At 38.4% G+C, this 21,759-nt stretch overlaps 1 protein-coding gene across 3 annotated transcripts in view; it reads left to right on the top strand.

Annotated features, from left to right (window-relative positions):
- Positions 1 to 8,333: 8,333 nt before the first annotated feature.
- The window catches only part of mast4 (microtubule associated serine/threonine kinase family member 4), a 99,973-nt gene continuing 86,547 nt past the window's right edge, over positions 8,334 to 21,759 (top strand). For all 3 annotated transcript variants that reach the window (XM_085464255.1, XM_085464256.1, XM_085464257.1), the window contains exon 1: positions 8,334 to 8,903. In XM_085464255.1, coding sequence (XP_085320381.1) covers positions 8,655 to 8,903 — 249 coding nt within the window. In that variant the 5' untranslated portion in view covers positions 8,334 to 8,654. The remainder of the gene's footprint in view (positions 8,904 to 21,759) is intronic.

Here is a 21,759-nt window from a genome sequence, read left to right on the forward strand (position 1 = left end):
ACAGCATTAATAGAAACCTGCTTTAGAGTGCAACTTAATACTTTTCCTGTTTTAGTTTTTCTGTATTGCACTGCTTTCTGCTTCTACTCTCTGCCCTACAGCTTGATTTTGGATGTGAATGTTGTCCTTTGTTTTCCATACTAATACTTCTTATTTTGCAGATTTTTACATGTGAATCTGCTATAATTCTATTTTACTATAGAGAAAGTTACCCAATAGTATAAGTAATTAAAATCACTTCCAGCTGCAACATTTAAGTTATAAAAACAATAATGAATATATGAATCAATAATTAGAATCAAGTCACATACTAGAATAAAATAGAATAGATCTTTATTGTCACTGTTACAAGAACAATGAAACACATGTAGATTTACATTCAGATTCTTTTAGGATAGGAAAAGAAGATAAAAAAAAAGAAGAAGAGCAGTAACATAAGTATCTACACAAAAACGATAGATATGTATAAGTTATATATAAAAATATATGCCACATAATGAGCAGGTGCAATGTAAGGAGCAAGTGAGTGATCAGTGGAGTATAAGGTGCAATGTGATCAGCAGTACTGCACATTGAGTAAGGGGTAGGAATGCTGGTTGCTACTATAATAAATACAGTTATATAAATAGAGGTAGCAATGTTAGTTGCATTATAATGTAATGAATATGGTTTATAAATGCAGTGTAAAGCTCTGTGAATGCAGCAGTAAGTCAGAAGGCTTTCGATGGTGGAGCGGTTTTTGGGGTAATTGGGCCTGACGCAGCTGTCTGAGAAAGTGCAGCCTTTCTTGTGCTTTTCCTCCCTGGTGGGAAATGTATATGTACTGTATAGGATTCTGCAAAATGTGTATTTTTGCTTTACCTAGTCTCAGTGTATTTTCATGCTAAAACATTTGTATTATTACTTATATTCGGTTATAACTTTTACTGAATAAAAGAATCTAGCTCATTTACAGCCCTGTGCTCTCAGACAGATGGTATTACATGAAAAGAGGCTGAAAAGGGTTTTTTATATTGAGTTGAGTTGAATTGACAATGATTGTTTGGTAAAAAAAAAAGAAGTTTTTTTCACTTAAGTAAAAATCCTTATCTATTTCAAGTAATACAGACGTTCGCAGAAGAATCGCACACTTTTTAGCAAAGTAGAAAACATCTTGTGTTCGATAATAATGTATTTGCATATTTATAGATTTCATTGATTTGGATGGATTTTAAATTCTAAATCATTTAAAATGATAAACATAGTATCTTTAGTTACGGGCTAACTATAACAAGAAAAAATCAAAAGTAAAATTTAGTGGAAAAAACTTTGCCAACTAATATCTTGTCAGTTAAAAATTGCGATGTGGATCCTATACCTTGTTCAGTCTTACCCGGTGAAGATTTGTTCAACCAATATTTTATAGTGTTCGGCTACAATACTTTGTGCCTAACTGTTATATGAGAGGCAAAAGCAGGCTGTTGTAATGCGAAAAATCGAAATAAACAACACTAACTATGTACAGTCACCTCTGCGTGTTATCGTAGACGACGGACAAACACACAAATGTACATTTTGCTGCATGTTCCTCCTTCTGTGCAGCAGTGTATGCACACAGGAAGTTTTGTTCACACCTCACTGACTTAAGTTGGGCCCCAAGAACGTCATTAATGTTGTGTATCGTGATCTTTATCTTAACATTACACTCTGTACCAGCTGCAGAGCAAAGTCTGAGGTACGGTTATTACTGTTTTTCTGTACAACCTTTGTCTCTGAAAGCCTTCTGCCTTCTGCTTTGAACTGCCACGAGCTAAAAATGTCAAATGATTCTTAAAGTCATAGAAAGAGCTGATGACAAAACAGGCCCCTGAAACCTACTGAATCAAAAGAGATGATTAAAATTAGAAGAGAACACTTAAAGATCCCAGCCACAGGAAATTCATTTCCGCTAAACAACTCACTGCCTGCCTACCCATGTTTTTCTCATCGGTAAATTTCCCCACCTTAACCTGTTTCTTATCACCACCTTGAATCAGCGATGCTCTAACTTATTGTGGCCTACAAGTGTCGAAATGCTACATATGTGGGTTCATCTCGCAGAGTCTGGCTTTGATCTAAGATCTTTAGTGTTTTACCAGCAGGCTCAGGATTCAATAGTCACCTTTTCAGTAAACTGGTATTGATACTCATGGATGATAGCTGAATGCTGTTCATTGTACAGAAGGATTGAAATATAGTTTTTGAAGCAATGGCATAAACATTACAGGTCAAATGAAGGTACATTGTACATCTAATTTCCCTAATATTCACTAATATCGAGTGAAAGAAAATAACGGAACCATGCTTTCAGTTCAACAACCAATATAGGCTGGGACAAGGAATGAATCTTTGTGCATTTTTTTGAAGAATAAAGTTGCATTAGTATTTTCCTATTAGTTTACATTCAAAAGCGATCAGGATCAGGTTCCAACAATTTTTAGCACGTTAATTTCCATACATACAAACTATAATACCCTCAGGTAAACAGCTAAAGGAGCCTTTGCATTTAATGTTCTCTGCTATCACTGCTTGTTCTTTAGCAAACAGTACCCTCCTGTGGTAAGACTGTGTGTGCACAAACTTTATAATAGAGACACAGCAAAAAGAACAAAAAAATACTTTAACACTATAAAGTTGTGTTTAAATTTTACTGACGTAGCAGCGGTGCATAGCAAAAGTGCTCTGCAGCGTTTCCCTTTCACGTGGCGTTTCTTAGAAAGCCTAACTGTGACTAATACTGAACAGTAAAAATCTACTGTACATGGAGTGGTTCTTATATAGCGCGTGTCTACTGTATTTGAGAACTCAAAGGACTTTATGCAACTCGCCTCATTCACCCATTCATACAAGTACTTTTTCTTTTTCTTTTTTTTTTTACTATGTAAGTGCTCTCCGTCGCACATTCACACACATTTGTACTTCGATGGATGCGTCTTGCCCGAGGATGTTTGACATGCAGACTGGAGCAGCCGGGGATTGAACACCTGCTCTACCTCCTGAGATACAAACACCCCTGATGCTTCATCCTTTCTGTCTTTTTTTAAATGTAATTTTTACCTTAAATAAAATGTGTTTGCGTGCCTGTTGGATTCGCACAGGTTAATTGACATCTGTCCCAAGCTGTTGTAGCCAGAGGTTAAAGCGAGTGTTGACGGGGGAAAACCCTAAGTTCAGACAGCAGTACAGTGGAGGGAACTGACTCACTTCAGTAGAGTTGACTCGACTCTCGTGACTAGAAATAAGTCACACTGTAATTTCTATTGCGAGTTCCTGTAGATTTGATTTCTTTGTGGAAAGGCTGTAATCAGCTGAGCTGTGTTGGTCTTGAGGTTCAATCTATAATCACATGTTACATGAGCCATCATGACTACTTGCAAGTCCACAGCCAGTGGGAGAAGGCAGATACTAAGAGAGCGTTACTAAAAAACATCGACACCTTAAATTTAAACTGGTGACTTGGACCCAAGTTCTTTTAAAATTGAGTGACATTGAAATAATTTTTATTTTAAAGCATTATGTATGTTAACTTCTATTTCAATGCTCATCAAGGCATAAAAAAAAAATTCATGTACAGAGAAGATTTTGAGAATGAGCGCATCCTGGATTCATTTTTTTATTTGAGGTGCTTTTTTGGAAGGGATGAAAGCTAAAAGATCGAAGTTGCTCTCAAGACACTTTTGTTTTCAATCAAATGTAAAATGTCCTGTTAAACCCACAAAAGAAAAGAAAAACTCCAACGCAATTTGGCACACAAGATTTATCAGCTAGTTTTTCTTTTCTAGTGCTATTACACCAGTATGAACTGAATATTTGTTTTACCACAAAGCCCACAATATTATCTAATATCTACTATCTATTATCTGAATCAATACTACATAAACACACACAATAGTATTAACAGACAATTTTTCTTTTTAAAAAGCAAAAGCTCTAGAGGGTTTAATTTAATTATATGAAAATTATAGTTGTTTTTTTTTAAAGGCTTATGTAATAACTACAACTTTACATGTGAGCTTTAAATTTCCATTTTATCAAATGTGTCTGCAAGCTAAAGACACATTTGCTATATTTTTAACTGACATTTTTATTCTCAGAGATGGAGAAAGATGTAAGACTGGAAAGAGAGAAGCAGTGGGTATACTGGGGCCTTTGGGGTGGACACCGAGTTATTACTAACATTAATAATTGAAATGTACACCATCTTAACATCTGTTTTCTGCATGCTGTTGTGACAAAGCACAGGCCGAACCTGAGTTCTGAGAATGCTGATATGCTCGCTTTGCTTCATTCCAGCCGACATACACTTACTCATACAATACCACACTTAAATTTGAAATTGTTTATTGCCAGATTGTTTTAAAGAAAGAATAAATGCCAAGCCTCACTTATTAAGAAAAAAACTCACCGGCTAAACAATTTAAATAAAAGAATAATAGAAGATACACCTACACCTCAACTCCCTGTAACTCCAGGATAAACAGGAGAATTTCCTCCAATCAAACTTTCTCTATCATCCTAACAAAACCAATGAAAAAAAACTATCCATCGAGAGTAACAAGTAGGGATAGAAATCTTGATATTGATATTTGGATGTTGTATCAAGCTTATAAGGGGGCGGTGTTTCAAAACACTGCTTTGAAATGTAGTTCAAAACGCCCACCTCACGTGACTGCGGCCAATCAAGGTCTTGGTGTGTTGCACCCCAGTTTCGATGAGTGGATTACTTGCTGCTTTTAGGTCGACTGACTGAGAACAGAACAACCTGATGACGCTGTAAACTCCCAAATAAAGCTCAAGGGTCATCGTCATCAGTAGCAACAGGATTGGCAGCAGAAGCCACAGAAAGAAGAGAGTTAATGGAAACTTTTTGACAGCGTGGCTGGTGCAACCCACAGTACACTGTGTTCCAAGGGCACGTGATCTGCTTGTTCATTAGCAGGAACAATGTGTGGTATATCCACACCTTTGTAGCTTGGCAAAACAAAGTAAGAACAACAAGTACTAAATCAAAATCAAGTGTAAAAGATGCGGATGAACAATAATATTGAACCTCTGGTGACCACAAATGTATGAACTTCCACTGCAACCAATTCATTAGGTGACAATGAAGCACAAATGGAAGGGGCTATCCCAGCTGTGATACGGTGAAAGACAGGGTATATCCTGGAGAGGCTGCTGGTCTATTACATGGGAACGAAGAAAACATTCACCCTTAAAGCCAATCTAGAATTGCCACTTTAGCTAAAGTACCTGGAGAGAACTTGCATAACCACAGGGAGAACATACAATCTCCATACAAAAAGGCCTCAGTTGACTATTGGATTCAAACCCTCTTGTTGTCAGCAGCAGTGGAAACCACCATGCTGCCCTAAAGCAGGTTTAAAATTAAAATCAAGTTGCAGGTTAATACAAAGCATATATAGTTAAGCTATTGCACAACCAAAGGCTTGATTCTGTGCTAAGACAGAAAAACTCAATAAGATGTGATCAGAGGCAGTAAAAGTGCTTATTATGTTGTTGGGGCTGATTTATACCAGCTCGACCTGAATGTCAACACTGTCTCTGTTGACATATCAGACTATCAACACCAGACAAAAGTCTAACTGGGCGCATAGTCATGACTCAAAACTCATGTGTGTGTTTACTTTATGAAACTCAGTCTGCTGTGTCGGAATATTGAAGATAAGCATTAAAAAGGGGAGGGCAGTCTTTGTTATGTGGATTGTGATAAAAAAAAAAACACCCATAATATCCAGGAGGAAAACCAAAACGAAACATAAAAATATAAAGGCAAAATGCTGTGTAAATTTATGCTCTGTCACTTCTTCACCCTGCTGAGTGTGTTTAGGTCAGCGGTCTCCAACCTTTTTTGCGCCACGGACCGGTTTATGCCCGACAATATTTTCACGGACCGGCCTTTAAGGTGTCGCGGATAAATACAACAAAATAAAACTAGTACTGGTACTGAAAAAAAGAAGATTTATTCACAACACACGTGAAAAGACCCAGGAAAACCGAGTTAACGATAAAAACGATAACAAAATAACGCTGAAAACCGATAAAAACCCTGAAAACTATACATTTCACACCTGAGCCTCAACTCTCGCGGCCCGGTACCAAACGACTCACGGACCGGTACCGAGGCCCGGGGGTTGGGGACCGCTGGTTTAGGTAATTTGTGAAACTAAACAACAGAAAATAAAGACACCTATAATCAAAAAATTGTGTGTGTGTGTGTGTGTGTGTGTGTGTGTGTGTGTGTGTGTGTGTGTGTGTGTCTGGTTGAGATTTTGACCAATGGGGTGAGGACTTTTAGTCTGGACCTGACTTCCTCAAAAAGCCATCAAAGGTTTTAGGGTTTTAGGATAGAATAACAATTATGCTGGATTCTGACTACATGATAATAGAATGCTGCTTTGGGTGAGGCAACCTAAATGTTATAGAGTGTGTCATAAAGGGCAAAGTAAAAACAGGGTTAAAGAATTAATGCTACAAATATATTTGTTTCTTCTGTGTGTTTGTATTTTAATTTGGAGCTTTGAGAAAGAAACATGTCATTTTGTTGCCTTTTCCCTCTGCTATATTGAATGCATGTTTGAAATGAAAGACTAATTCGTAGTATGAATACATAGTACACTGTATAAAATCCTAAAACACAGTATATACAATATTTGTTCAAGTAGGCCCCCTAGTGGCCTGTGTTTGGTTAAACCCTGCTCCTGATCTGCTGCCACCACATGTTGGATGTGGAATGTCATGTAACTTGTGTGGATGTGGTGTTTATTTATTTATTTATTTTTTACAAAAGTTCAGAACAGTATAACATGCCAGTGAGCACAGATATCTGAATGCCAACAAATGCTATTCTGGAATATGCTTATTTTATAATTTGCATGTCTAGAGGAGAAAAAACCTCTGAATATCAAAACATCTGAAGAATGAATAAGAGTGGGAATGGCAGGTAAGGAAGTGCCACACCTATGAGTCACACATACAGGGACAACAAAACAAGACCCAAAAAGAGAGTTAAAAAACAAACAGAAAGAGCAGGAGGCAATGGAGCTATTCATGAAGGGAAAAATGTGTATGCACTCAAGTACACATGTACTTTAATGTGTTTCTTGGAAAAAAAAAAACCCTTAATCTTCTGTTCTTCTGATGTGCTCTTTTATAAACAGATTTATAAAGTTTATAAAGTCTGAGACATTGTGATAGTGATAGATATTTATTGACTATCACTTTGAAAAATACACCATTTCTAACTACTGGTGACTAGTATACAAGATCATTTGACCATGATAAAAAAAAAAACAGATTATTATATATCCCAACTTCCTAAATCATACATTTTTTTCAAATAAATAACAAAAGGATAGTCTTGAAAGTGTTTTAATATTTATTTTATTTATGTATTTATTTATTTGGGGACATTTGGCAGGGGTCCTGTGACGTCTGCCTTTTGCTGTTACATCACAACATTTTATATAAAGGTGTGATTCAAAAGCTATCTGTTATAGTGGAATTGATCTGTTTCACTGATGCATAAAAAAGCTGTTTGATGAGCTCTTTAGACTGTGCAAAATAGCTGTTACGCTCTCAGTGACTTCTGTCACTTGTGAGCAGAGTTTCTCCACATTAAAATGAGTAAAAACCTGCCTCCTGTCCACCATTACTGATGAGCGTCTTAGCAATAGGGGTGCTAGGCATTGAATCCAGAAAGGCCAAGGGTTTCAAAATTAATGCATTTGTGGACTGTTTTGCAATGAATCGGTAATGAAGAATACTTTTATTATAATGTTACATACTACTGCGCTGCCAATGCTAAAAGATGAGACACTACTGAACAGAAAATATGAGTGTACATTTAAGTTTCATGCTGTAAAAAATAACTATATAACAAAATAAATACATAACTACATAAAAAGAAAAATATCTTGAATAAAAAGTAAAATTTGTTCAAAGATTTATTTATGTTTAGTAATCTAGTAAAAGATTTAGAAATCCCTTGGTTCAACTCATTTTTATGTTTAATCTTTACATGTTATTTTCGTTTGTGCTCCAAATAAATTCACTAAATATATTAAAAAATTAATTATTGCCCCCCCTTTTTTTTCTTCTGTGGTCCCATTAAAAAACCGTGGCCCCACCCTGGTCCCCCTCGCAAATTTCTTCTTGAACCGCCAATGCATCTAAAGCTGGTTAAAGCTATCTGTAGAGAGTTTGGCGGCTGCTGCGATCTGATTGGTAAACCCTCGCACGTTGTGGGCGGGGTTAGTTTTTGGGCAACAAGCTGTACTGGTGCGATAGGAAGACACAGACAGCATGTGCACGCGCTGATTTGGAAGTCATGAGCGTAAAAATCCACAGAGGCTCCTTCTAACCGAAGCGGACACGTCTGCTTGGCGGTAACACTGATGTTAAACAGGGTCTAATAATGTTTTAGTCGATATCACCAACTTTCGACAACGTCGTGACTTTGGTTTTACTCGAACAAGGAGAAGCAGAAGAGAGAGAGGAAAAAAAGAAAGCCGTGTCCTTTAATGGGCTCGCGGCTCCTGACCATAATGAACCGGACAGGTGTGCTTGCAGGTTAATTAATTGCTACCTTTTGTTTTGAAGTAGCAGAAGGCGACGCAATGGAGAAGAAAGAGTTTGTGGTGTCTGAAAGCGGCGAGAGCCAGTCGTCGTCGGGCTCCCAAACCTTGTCTGAGGGGGAAGAAATGACGGCTGCTCTGGACATTAAAGTTTATGGTGATGGCGAAGACAGGCTCAGCTTGCACTTTGAAAATGTGAACGAGGTGGAGGACGGCAGAAATGTGGAATCTGTCAAGGAGACCCCAGGAGATGGGGAAGAAGACGAAGAGGAAGGAGAGGAAGACGAAAAGGTAAACACAGTGATCTGCTAAACAAAACAAGGGTCGACTCAGACACGCAGAAAACCAAACGATTACCCGATTAATTAATTATAAGCACATAGAGACTAGATGGCAACTGTTTTGGTTACCGGTTATTCATTTAATTTTCAAAGCGAAAGCTAATACCAAAATAGTAACTGATTCCAGCTTCTCAAATGTGATACTTTCATTCTCGTTTTTGTTAGACATTCAAATAAAATGTCCGTAATAAAAGTTATTTCCATTGATATACACATCCAATTAATTGCCCCCTCATCCAGCAAGAAAGCAACCACTCCTGAGGAAGGTAAACTCATTACATTTGGTCCTACAGTCAAAATATTTGTGAACCAGTTGATCAGCTGTGCTTGAGCTGGGTTACACTCCGTCATGACGTCAGTGCAAAGTTAAACTATTATTCATGCTGTGTGCCCAGTTGTCTTCATCCACTCAATTTACAAGTTTTCAAGTCGAGATACATTCCTCAGCACATGCGCACTGCTCTGTTTTACTGCAGCTCCTGCCTTTTTCAGAGGCATAAATAGATCATCTGTAATTAAATGCCTGTCAGTCTTCCCCACTGCTTTGGAGGTGTTTTCTCAAACCTCAAAGACAAAGACTGTCTGGATGGAGATTTGGACTGCATCCAGTCCAAATCTGCCCCTATTTTATAAACCAAAACAATGTTGGGTATGGCTTATATCCAAAACTTGAAAAAGTTATGTATTAAATGAAAGAGGGCAGGTTCATTGCAAAATGCAATGTGATTTTAGAGCAAATGTGTGTAAATTGTTTCATTGTTAGCTCTGTGACTATGCTGTAACGCTAACACACAAATGGCACAATCTGGGACTTGCTGTTGTGACCCCAAGTGGTGCTCATTCAGGAAACAGATGAGAAAAATGAGGAAGACAAAATACATGTATCAGCCTTTTAATTTATATAAGGCTTTACATGGATTCTTCTGCAGACTGGTTTAACTTGCTCCAGTACGCACAATGTAGCCTGGGTGTGTTTGACTATTGCAAGCTCCCGACTGACCCATAAACATTTTCCAAGTCATGATATCATGCAACATTACTTAGGGCTGTAGGTGTGGTTGACAAAAATGCCATACGTCTCATTTTTGAGGCAGTAGGGAAATACAGAAAATTTGTGTAATGATTTGCATGTCTTACTTCACACGTTTTAACTCTCATATCTGTGTTGGAATCAGAATACCAACTGATTCCTGCACACCAATCAGATTCCTGATTTCTGTGTGTAATTATTTTCATTAATTATAATTTGCTGGTTTTTAAAATGGATAAATCAGTAATTGAAAGCATAACAGACTTTCCAACACACACGAGCCCAAAGACGATGCCCCTGGGTTGGTGTCATGTTTAGTAACAGTGATGCTCAGCTAATTTAGTTGGGGTGAAAAGCAGTTTGACAGTTCATTACCTCAATAGAGCTGAAGTGTTACAGACGAGGAGGCAGGCCTGAGATTGGTCTCTTATTTCACTTTAGCTTTACTGAACTTAAACCAAATGTAATCCATTTTTAAAAAGAAAAAAAGAATTTGCCTTAATTTTGCAAAAGAGTCACACAAAGCCTGTGCACATTTCTCCAGACTGCTTTCAAATGCCATTTTGAGGTTCATTTTAAACCGTTGACCTCTACTGTGCTGGCCACAGAAGAAACAATGTAATTTGACCTGGTATACTGAACTAAGCCAACGTGTTGCTGCCTGGAACTCCTCAAAGCAGGTCACATAACCTGTCAGTGCAGAGAAGCGTTCCAGTGGTATTACTGTAGGGTTAATCAAGAACCCTGACTAATGACCTTTTTTTGCCCCTGGGGGTTTAAAGAAGGAAAGTCTTCTGAGAACTCGTGTGACATGACTTCAGCAGGCTGAGCAGCTCAGTTACTGTTCGGTCTCCAGACTTACTACTGTTTCAAGTTCCAAAGATGGTATGGCCATGTTTCATAGAGTAAGTTTCCACATTGATAGTATGATGCCTGTCTTCCTAAGATCTCTGTACAATTGCATAGTGCTTCGTTCCAGACGTCTAAATCTGTCCAGGGTTGTGGGCAGTGACAGAGAACGTTATCTACAGTCAGGACAAGATTATCCCACGCATAATTCTTCTCTTTTATGCACAAGACAACAGAAATGGATGAAAATGAGCAACATACAGTTCAGATTTATTAACAGAGTTTGGCTCAAGCTTGCTGTATGTAAACAGTTACTGGGAAAAGGTTAAGATTGGAAGTATTGCTACTGGTTGCACCCATAATTCACTGTCCAAACACTCTGTATGGATGTTTATAAAGCACTTGTATGTGTTTCATAGTTCTGCAGCATTCACTTGAGAGGCCAGCATGTTTATCAATGTATCTGGAGTATGCAGCTGTTAACATGACCTTTTTCAGTTTCCCATCAGTCTGATTTAGGGCTGCGAATAGCTGCTATTAATTAATCACTTCTTTCCTTGATTTTATTTATTATTTAATATTTTTGTTCTTGGGTGTTCCCAGAGTAGCTCTACATGATTCATATTTATCTGATATTGAGCCTTGGTCTAGTCCCTTACGTCGTCTTCTCTCTGAAACGAGTCTTTTTGTGAAGTCTCTTTTTTTAGTATGTTTTCCTTTTAAGGCCACCCTCGCTTTGAGCCAGTTGAGTTCGGATTGGTTGCCCCTCACTAACTAAAGATTTAAACAGCATGTGGGTTGGGCTTCTGTGCTCGTCCCTGGAGCCACGTTCCTGAGAAGACTCCATTATGGTTAATTACTCTTGCTATTACACAATAGTATAAATAGTAGTAGGTTCACTTCTACTGAGGAAGCAATCAAAATACTTAAATATGAATTTTATTTAACAAGTGTTAAAGCTTTGGAAAAAACAAATCCTAAATTTTAGACCATGGCCCAACATTCTGTGCTTCACTTGCTTTTAGAGGTGTTACAGATGACAGCTATCCAAAGCTACTGTCCACACAGTCTTGACTCACTGCTTCCTGAAGTATGAAATCTGTCAGCTTGTTAATCATTGTTTTCTTTGTCTTTATATATCCTGCTGCTTTTATGCCCTCTCATAATCATACATTCTGTTTCCTACTTTCTCATTTCTAACTATCCTGTTGGGTCAGCAGAATATGGATATTTCCAATTGTTCATTTTTTAATAGTGTTCTTCCCTGGCTGTTGTTGCCATAACAAATATCCTTTCTGCAGAAGGATACTAAATATTTCTTATCTTTAGAATTCATCCCCAACTCTGACACTTTTAATCAGTATTCCCCCTAGTATACGATGTGGATAGATTGCAGGGACTTGAGTCAATTAAGAAGAAAAATGACAACTTTTGCTATTCTCCCCACATACTGAAGTTGGCACTTTCTGACTTCAATAAAGAAAATATTTCATTTTTAGTCATTAAACAATCCTTAAGTGACTGAAATGGTTTTTGTAAAAGAACATTTGATAATGTTTCATTAGGAAAGAGGGTGCACAGAGAATTGTTTGTGTCTGCAGCTCACTTTGGCAATCTGGACATTTATAGCAAGCTTCAGCTCATTGTTCACTAGGGATAGGAATTGAGAACTGATTTTGTAGAGAACCGGTTCCCAGTAGTCCAATTTCTTGGAATGATTAGTCTGTCTATCAATCCTGCTTACTGGTTCCAATTGTACTTGCAATACAATCAGCTGATTTCAGTTTATGTGCCGGAGGAGGAAAATAGTGGCGGAGTCTGCAGCGTGGATATGAACATTTCCTTTTTTTTTTTTATTACACCAAGGACAAGAGTGCAGTGATAAAATAGAAACTGCACCAGGAAAGAAACAGTTGCTCAACGGCTGCTTATACTGCTAACACAACTTTGGCTCTTTGCAAGGACCTGCACAGACAGCATCCTAACACTAAGCTAGCCAAGAACCCAGAGTGATGTTAAAGCTGAGTGACTGCAAACTGCAGCCCAACAGCCAGACGCTGAAGGCAAGGCAAGGCAAGGCAAGTTTATTTGTATAGCACAATTCAACAACAAGGTGATTCAAAGTGCTTTACAGAGACATTAGAAACAAGAACAAATAAAAAGCATGATTTAAAATTGATTAAAACAAGCAAATAAACTAACTAACTAATTAACAAACAAACAAACAAACAACAGTATATAAAATCAAAACAGATAAAATCAGAACAGTAGATAAAATCAGTAGTTAAATGTAAGTTTTGAAATTTAAGCTTAAAGTGTGGATTTGGTGCTTTATTCAAATGCAGCTGAGAACAGGTGAGTCTTCAACCTGGATTTAAATAAACCGAGTGTTTCAGCTGATCTGAGGCTTTCTGGGAGTTCAACAGGTAACAAATTGATGAGGCTGTAGCCTCCGTTTCTACCTGTTTCTGCAGTAGAAAACAAAGAGGGGAATACCTCCCACATACACAAACATTTGATTATAATGTCTTTATATGCTGCTTAGTGATGGTGGTGACTCTTGACACGGAGCCGTGTCCATGAGTATATGTATTACCATGAATGGTGTAATGTATGGGGCAGTCAAATCATTTACAACTAGCTTGTTAGTCAGCTGTGAAAACAAACAGCTCGTTCTCAGCACTTCCCTATGGAGCAGTAAAGTCTGAATGAACTTTGTTCAGATGAGGACTAACCATGTGTTAGACTAAGCAAATTTCATCACCGAGACTATTAAACAGCTGTAAGGGTGGTGTTTTTATGTCAACATGTATCATGTATGACATGAAAAGATGTGTCTATTTGGCTATTTGCTTTTAAAGAAAAAAAAAACAATTCTTTATGCAAATAATAAAAAATGCAGCCACTGAGACAAGTATGGAAATTGGTTTATTCTCACATCTTAGATACACTTTATAAATATTAGATAACCTTTCTGTCTGTTTAAACACACTTCATAGCCAAAGAATTTTTCTGCATACACTAGTGCTTCATGTGATATGCTTTCTACTACACCTCTGTCTACAAATGCAGTTTCCTCCACTGGCTTAGCCTTTAGTTTCATAGTTTGACTGTTTCAGCACTCAAATGAATTCATCAAAAGTCAGCTATTCTGATAAATGACTAATTATGAGTTTCAACACCACAGGGATAAGCTGCTTTTCTCTGATATGAGTTGACATTTTAGGAAGTGTTTTTCATAGTTTTCTGACTTTTATCAGCCACTTAATTAATCAAAAGGGTTCTATAAGGATTCTTTCTTGAATTATTACGCAGTTTTCTACTGGGGACGTGGCAGCACAGAGAGGGATAGGAAACAGATTGAAAGAGTGGTAAAGAGGGCGAGCTCTGTCCTGGCTAGTCCCATAGAGGAGGTGGGTGAAAGGAGGATTTCAGCCAAGCTTGTATCCATTATGGACAACACCTCTCACCCCCTTGGGCAGCTCCTTCAGTGGTAGACTGTTAAAGCCACAGTGTAGGACGGAGTGCTATCACAAGTCCTTCTTTCTGACAGCAGTTAGACTATACAATACCCACACAGAATAAATACTTCTTAAAATACTTTAAAGAAATACAGGCTATTATCACTCCCACTACACTTCATGTACATATAAAAATCTTGGTGTATTTTACTGTATACAGTAATCATCTGTACATAGTATAGTTTTTTGGCTTTTTTTGTTTTTATACACTATTTTCATTTTTTTGGATAGCATGGTGGTTCAATGATGAGCACTGTTGCCTCACAGCAAGAAGGTCCTGAGTTCGATTCCAACACCTGTGTGGAGTTTGTGTGTCCTGTTTGCGTGGGTTCTCTCCGGGTACTCTGGCTTCCTCCCACAGTCCAAAGATATGTAGTTAGTGGGGTCAGGTTAATTGGTAATTCTAATTTGCTCACAGGTGTGAATGTGAGTGAGAATGGTTGTCTGTCTCTCTTTGTTAGCCCTGCGACAGACTGGTGACCTGTCCAGGGTGCACCCTGCCTCTTACCCTGTTGTAGATTGTGCAATAGCAACTGACACTGCTTAGGGCTATAGCTGACTCTCAAAGCAATTCATTGTTTTATTTATATATTGATTTAAAAAAAAAAAATCCCACAATTTAGTGTCTGTCCTCATACTTGTTACCCTGCAGCAAGTATTTTTTTTTAGACAGCCAGTGAGTTTCAAGGTTGCCCTTTTTACCTTATGAAACTAATGGAAACCAGCTGCTAACTGCAAATTGCGTTATTTCCTTGGCTTAACAGTTTTTTCATGATGCGTGTAGTGAGTGAACTTTTAAAGTATTCTGCAGACAAGAACAGACAGGTAAAAATTAGTATGCAGTGTAGCTGGAGCTGGGTTGGGCTGTGCTGTGCTTGCTTAAGTAATGACTCAGCTGACACACACTGATGGCTTGGGTGCAGTAATTTTCAAGTTCTGCTTTGGATTGTGTAGTAGACACTTTAGGAAAGAAGTAGATGATCGTATGTGAAAAATTTGGATTCCTTAATAAAATTTAAATTGTCACGTTTTTGTATATGTTTCAAATTGAAATCTTAACTTTCAGCAGCTACGTCCACTTCCATCTCAACTTGCTGACACAATCCTTGTTTGTTTATTCTGTGAGGGCCTGTTCCTTGAAGGGAGGTCATCTGCTGCAGATTGCATCAGTGTTTGCTTGCGTATCAATATTTGCTTCAGATTCATGTTTAACTCCCTCTCTTTCTCTCACCAGCGAGTCTAACCCTCTAGTGTTTCCCTAAATAAGCAGTCATTCATTTAAGCAGGCAGCCAGTCAGGGTGATTAGACGGACATCCAGTGTCAGTGTATACTTTGAGTCTAAGAGGATTAACAGAATCTGGTTAAGACTCTTTTCCTCCTACGACAGGCTGTCTCTCTCTCTCTCTGGGATCCATCGGTGATTTTTGACTTTTCTTTCGTGCCCTTTCATGTCTTTTGCAGTTTAATCCGTATTCCATGTCTTTAAGTCTGTTGCTACCCAAACAAAATGTCGCTTGGTCGGAATTTACCTGTAAGTTTGTGTACATCGTCTGAGGGAAGCAAGGTAAGACACTGATTGGATTGGGAAGTATTCAAATGTATTCTTCTGTGTTTTTATTCTTGGTTTGTTAAATTATATGAATTTGATCCTATTCATTTGTTAAACAAACAAGCTTGTTTGAACCTTATCATTGTGGAATTTGTTTTTTTAACTCTACAGTATAGTAGATTTAGTTGTAAACACATCATTTTGTGTTATAACTTCATATTTGATGTTGATATAGTGTTTATATACAATTAATGAAGAGTATTTTATAGGAGTTTACAGTAGGCTGTAAATAAAATCCAAGTAAGAGTTAAACCTTATGTAACCAAACCAACTTTGAACTGCAAGCATATATTAAAGAGAGCCCTAGATAAGAGCAGGACTGATTGTCAAGGTGAAGTGTTAAGGTCAAATAAACACTAGCAAGGTCTGTTCCTCTTTCCTAAAAATATGCCTTTCTGCCTAAGTAGAAAAATAAATTCTTATCTGTAACATGATATGTTTGACAAAATTAAGCTGCTGCTGACTCTAGTTATCATCAAACACAACTCTGAAGACAGTACTTGTTCACTTGTCGTCTTATAGTATTTTTCTTGCCACAAAATCTCACATGGGCATAAGAGATTTACAGATGTTCCTGAGCCACAGGTATTGGATGCTGTGGTGGTAGATGGTCAGGAAGTACAGCAGGTCATCTCCTAATCAGAAAGTTCGTCGTTCAAGGCCTGGGTCCCCCACTATGTACACCAAAGTATCCTTGAGCAAGATAAAGAGATAGTGAATCCAGAGTTCCTCCCGATGCATTCATTGGAGTGTGAACATGCGTGATATGTGGGGCGATTGTGGCTCAAGAGTTGGGAGTTCGCCTTGTAATCGGAAGGTTGCCGGTTCGAGCCCGGCTTGGACAGTCTCGGTCGTTGTGTCCTTGGGCAAGACACTTCACCCGTTGCCTACTGGTGGTGGTCAGAGGGCCCGGTGGCGCCAGTGTCCGGCAGCCTCGCCTCCGTCAGTGCGCCCCAGGGTGGCTGTGGCTACAATGTAGCTGCCATCACCAGTGTGTGAATGTGTGCGTGAATGGGTGGATGACTGGATATGTAAAGCGCTTTGGGGTCCTTAGGGACTAGTAAAGCGCTATATAAATACAGGCCATTTACCATTTATATGAAAGTGCTTTGAGTGCTCAAAGTCCACTAATGTTTTTCTAAGACACTCTCCAAGAAAATATGACTTCCTTGGTGGAAGTAATAATGCATGGTGTGATTCTTTACAGTGCTGAAGCGCTTCGTATCTTAACACAGATGCTTGTATGAAACTGGAGAAGGAAATTACTATACTGTGTTTTTCTAAGTTTAGATTTTGTCAACACAGGAAACTGAATTCCCATGTGTAAGCATACAAAGGTCAAACAATCTAAACCAAAGTTATATATTGTTCAGTGTAAAGTGTCCATTTCAAGTAACTGAAATATACATTTGGAAAAGTGTTTTGCATTTGAGCTGTGAAAATTTTAGGCACCGTTATTCTTTTGTGTAAACATCAACATCCTAAGAACAAAGACTGTGAGGGAAGAGAGTTTCAGGCCCGATTGGAATTTGGGAAGAGTTGAAGGCAGATGCTGGGTGATGAGGTCGGCCAGAACAGAGCTTGCTGTACTGCAGTTGACCCTGAGAAAGAAACGAACGAACATGTTCAGAGGTCCACTGAGTTCACTTCACAGAAATGTTTTGTATTAGCTACACACTATAATGAGACTATGTATTTGCTAAACTCTAGCAAAATTGACACCCTGAATTCCCCATCCGAACTCCTCTGGAAATAAAATGAGGTAATGTTACATTTGCTGAACATGCTGCTTGGTTCTTACCAAAATGATCATGTTGGTAATGGTTAAATTGAAAGAACATTTTAGAATGGCATGTTGGGTAAGCAGTCAGTCAAACAAACAAGGGTAACCTAATACCATGACTAATAAATGTTGTGACTAATGTTCTGAAATCTCCTGGATCATCATGCGATGAAGCCCTTTTTTGACAGGGGGCACACAGGTTTAAACTTTAATCTTTTAGTGCAGTTTTGCATATGTATCTATCAGTTGTACAACTGAGTGCCTTTCCACAGCATTCTCCTTAAAAACAAAGCTAACACAAGTCAGAAGGAGACTGAATTTTCAAGAGCCCGCCAACTTGCCATGCCACTAAGGTGTGCCCTTCAATGAAAACTCACAATTTGTGCACAATACCATCATAAGGGCCTGATGGTTATAATCACCACTTTTGAGGTGGATGGAGTCAACCTGTGAGGAGTGCATCAGACTATAAATATTTATATATCCTGAATCCCCCTCTAGGTGGGACCAGGATATGTAAATATTTATGTATCCTGGTCCCACTCTAGGTGGGCATAATGGGCATATTAATCTGTTCAGGTTGGGACTGTCATCATGCCTGTGAAGTTTGGTAAAGACTGGGGCAGATTTCTTTGAGTTAGAGCAATTTTGTGCTTCATTTCGAAGCATCAAAATTCACCATGCCGCTGGGGTCATGCTCTTTGACAAAAACGTTTTCAAAGGAGCCTAAAGCCAACTCCTTAAGGGCTTCCTGGACAAATTAAGATTTTCAGCCACCTCAAAACAAACCCCAAAGTGTAAACCATGGCTTTTCCTGTACCCACTATGTAACGCTGTTGTCAAATATTGCAGTTAAAATGTGTTCAGGGGCGGAGCCTTATCACACGTGAGAACATTGGTCTGGATTTGACAATTTATGTGTGAATGAGAGCGATTATCGGGGATTAGACTTGCATTTAAACTACACTGACCAAAAATCAAAGTGTGTTGTATTTAGCCCACAATGTAAAATCAGTTTGATATTGCTGGTATAGATGTTAATAATTAATAATAGTAAAATTAATTTATGCTTTTGCCTAATAACCGTTTTAGTGGTGTGTACAGTACAGTCTCCACCTGAGCTCACCATCTTGGTGGCGCTCTGCCTTTTTGCTCTTCGTCTTGTTTGGGTAGATTTCCACATTAAACTCTGACATCATTGTTTCTGTTCTGCTTCTGTTTTTTCTTAAAAAACTGGGGGCTTCATGGGCTTAATGTTGTAATATTTTTTTTATTTACACGTGGGCTCCTACATAAGTTTGTACTGCATATCTATTTTTAGGCTCAAATGTGGGTGAAATGCTCGTATGGTAAGCGCAACATTATAATAGAGTTCAAATGACTTGACTGGTTGTAGCCCTATCGGAGCTGAAGTCACTTCATTGTGTAAGATGACAAAATACCACCTGTGTTATCATGTTTATAATAAAACTGTATTAGAAGATGTAGATTGCGACTTCTAAAGCTGCCTTGTGTCATAGAGGCTCCAGCCATTTTCGGCAAAAGTTGTTTTTTTTGTTGATGAAAACTTACAGAATTGAAGGGGAAATTCTTTTTTGAGCTGTAACCATGTTCTGTGTGTGACTACAGCAAGTGAAAGGTGTTCTCAGTGGCTGCTGGATAGAAAACAATGGCAGAGAGAGCGCCTGGTAGAACACAGGATAGCACAAACTGAAAGGGGTAAAGTGTGTTGCCTCTTGATCTACTAGGTTTCTCTTCCTGTTTTACTGTAAATGTGTATTCAGGGTGTCTTAGTAACCAATGAAGACAGTAATAACAATTTGTTCCTACTTTTTAAAGGGTTCCTTTCATCTAAGTGAAATGATAAACACGACTTCACCACAAAGCCTTCAAAGAGAATTAATGTCCTCCTTTGTGAATGTTTGCCAATTCTCCCTTTGTACAACTGATGCCTAACTTCAGTGTGGAAATCATCACTGAATCCACTTTGATAAGAGGGAACTATGCAAATTAGTGAAGAAGTTGATAAAATTAGTGGAAAAACATTAACACTGGTGTTTACGTGTTTGTACTTGTGTTTTCATAGCTACGCTTTGACGTCTAGTAATATACAAGTATGTGAACAACACAGTTTTTCTTGGCCTGGACTACTGGAAGATTCATTACTCCACCTCTGGGTTGGAGTTTTTGTTAGCACTCTTGCACCTTAGTCTTTATGTTTGTCAGTGTAATGTATGAAAGTCTTCCTACATTCTTTGTCATTTCTTTTTTTAATGCTTGTGCACCTGTACAGAAAGGGTGTCCTTCCCACTTGCAGTGCCTTTAGTCTTTGTCGTGTTGTCCGGGAAAGGTTCATATCAGACCCAGAGGCTGTCCTGAATTTTAACTCTGTTTTCTGCACTGTCAGCCTGATTCACCGTTCAGTGAAACTGTTCCCTCTCAGCTGTGCACAGTTAATGCAAATGCTCATACTTTAATTTCTCTGCCAAGACAGCCATGTGTTTTTAGCACTGTTTGTAAGTCAGTATGGTTACACAGAAACCACCTGGCCAGATTTCATGAAATTTGAGAGGTGAAGTCAGGGCAAAGGAAGGAACCGTTATGCTTGTAATCATTTATTATACTGCAATTTAGAATTACAGTATGGTGCATTGGCCCTGGTAGAGGACTGAACTCTGATTGTTTTCTGTTACATTCTTTGACATCTGCTCTGATTTTGTGTTCTTGGCTCATTGCTTTTCCTTATTGACCCTGAGTCTGTAATAACAACTTCATGTTAATTTGTTCTAACCTCACTTCTCACAGTGCTCTCAAATACATGCAAGATTAGATGTAGACCAGTGTGGGAGAACCACAACGGTCCGTACCAGTCAGAATCCTATGAGGAACCAGTTGTAACTAAGGGTGTGTTTTTATATGTAATAAATGTCTGTGGTGAAGCGATGAAGCTGAATTGTTTGTTCTGGTAGCTAGTTGCAAAGTAAATGATGGGTAGTATTTCTTCATAAGCCAAGTATATTGACAGTGTGCAAAGCTCCTCAGCCTGTGACCTGTTGTGTTTCCATGTTCACAGTCTGTGAATGTAGCCTGTTTGTAGATGGATGGTTCATGAAATCTCCTGCCAGTTATTTTTCTTTTTTTTTTGAAAGTGCCTGCTCTTTTACAGCTTGTAGAGCAAAGCACATTGGCTCAGTGTTTACTGAGGTATCTCAAGTCCAAAGTCATATTACTGAATGTGAATGCAAATGGTTAATTTTAGCTGGCGATATGTTAAATGAGCTAAAAAACAGAGGAAACAGAACTCCAAATGAATACAAGTAATGCTGTAAATACTGTATAAATATCAATATTTTAGCATTAATTTATCTGAAAATCTGCTGTCAGGTTCTTAATATATTTGCCTCCAATACTGTTAAAAGTGTTAAAAGTGCAGGTGTTGCAAGGATTGATTATTAGTGTTACATGTTTTTAAGTTTGTTGAATGACAGGAAATATTGAAAGCTTAGTTTCAAGCAGTGGTTTGTAGACCACAGGGGTATCATGGTGCCAGATCGTGTAATCTCATAATACGATCAAGGTTACAGCGTTGTTTGGCAAGTATTGGACAGTAGTCTCAGTTGAAGTAAAAGTAGCACAACAGCCAATGATAATGAAAACATGTCAGTAAAAAAAATATGGTCTTTATACATGCAGGCTGAGATTGCCTCATTCTTTAGTTAGTAAACACAACCAGCGTTGTGTTGTGTAGCCCACCTTCTTTGTTTTTGCTTTGGCAACAAAAGCCTATTGGTACTGTACACTCTGTGTAAGGCCGAGGGCGAACAGGATGATGGAGGAAGGAGGCTACAGGTCAGGTTTGATCCTGCTCTCCAGAGTTCAGCGAGGCTCTGCTGCAGGTAGAAAGGAATGATGGGTGAAAGGGCACTGCTTGCTGCCAAAACTGCAATGTGTCCACACAGAAAGGGAGCTGCAAATGGCTGGCTGCTGTGTCTCATAAAATGTATGCAGATGCT

The sequence above is a fragment of the Copadichromis virginalis genome, linkage group LG7 (assembly GCF_057382275.1).
Source record: "Copadichromis virginalis isolate Kocher_CV1m ecotype Utaka linkage group LG7, C_Virginalis_male_GT1.1, whole genome shotgun sequence".
NCBI classification, from domain to species: domain Eukaryota; kingdom Metazoa; phylum Chordata; class Actinopteri; order Cichliformes; family Cichlidae; genus Copadichromis; species Copadichromis virginalis.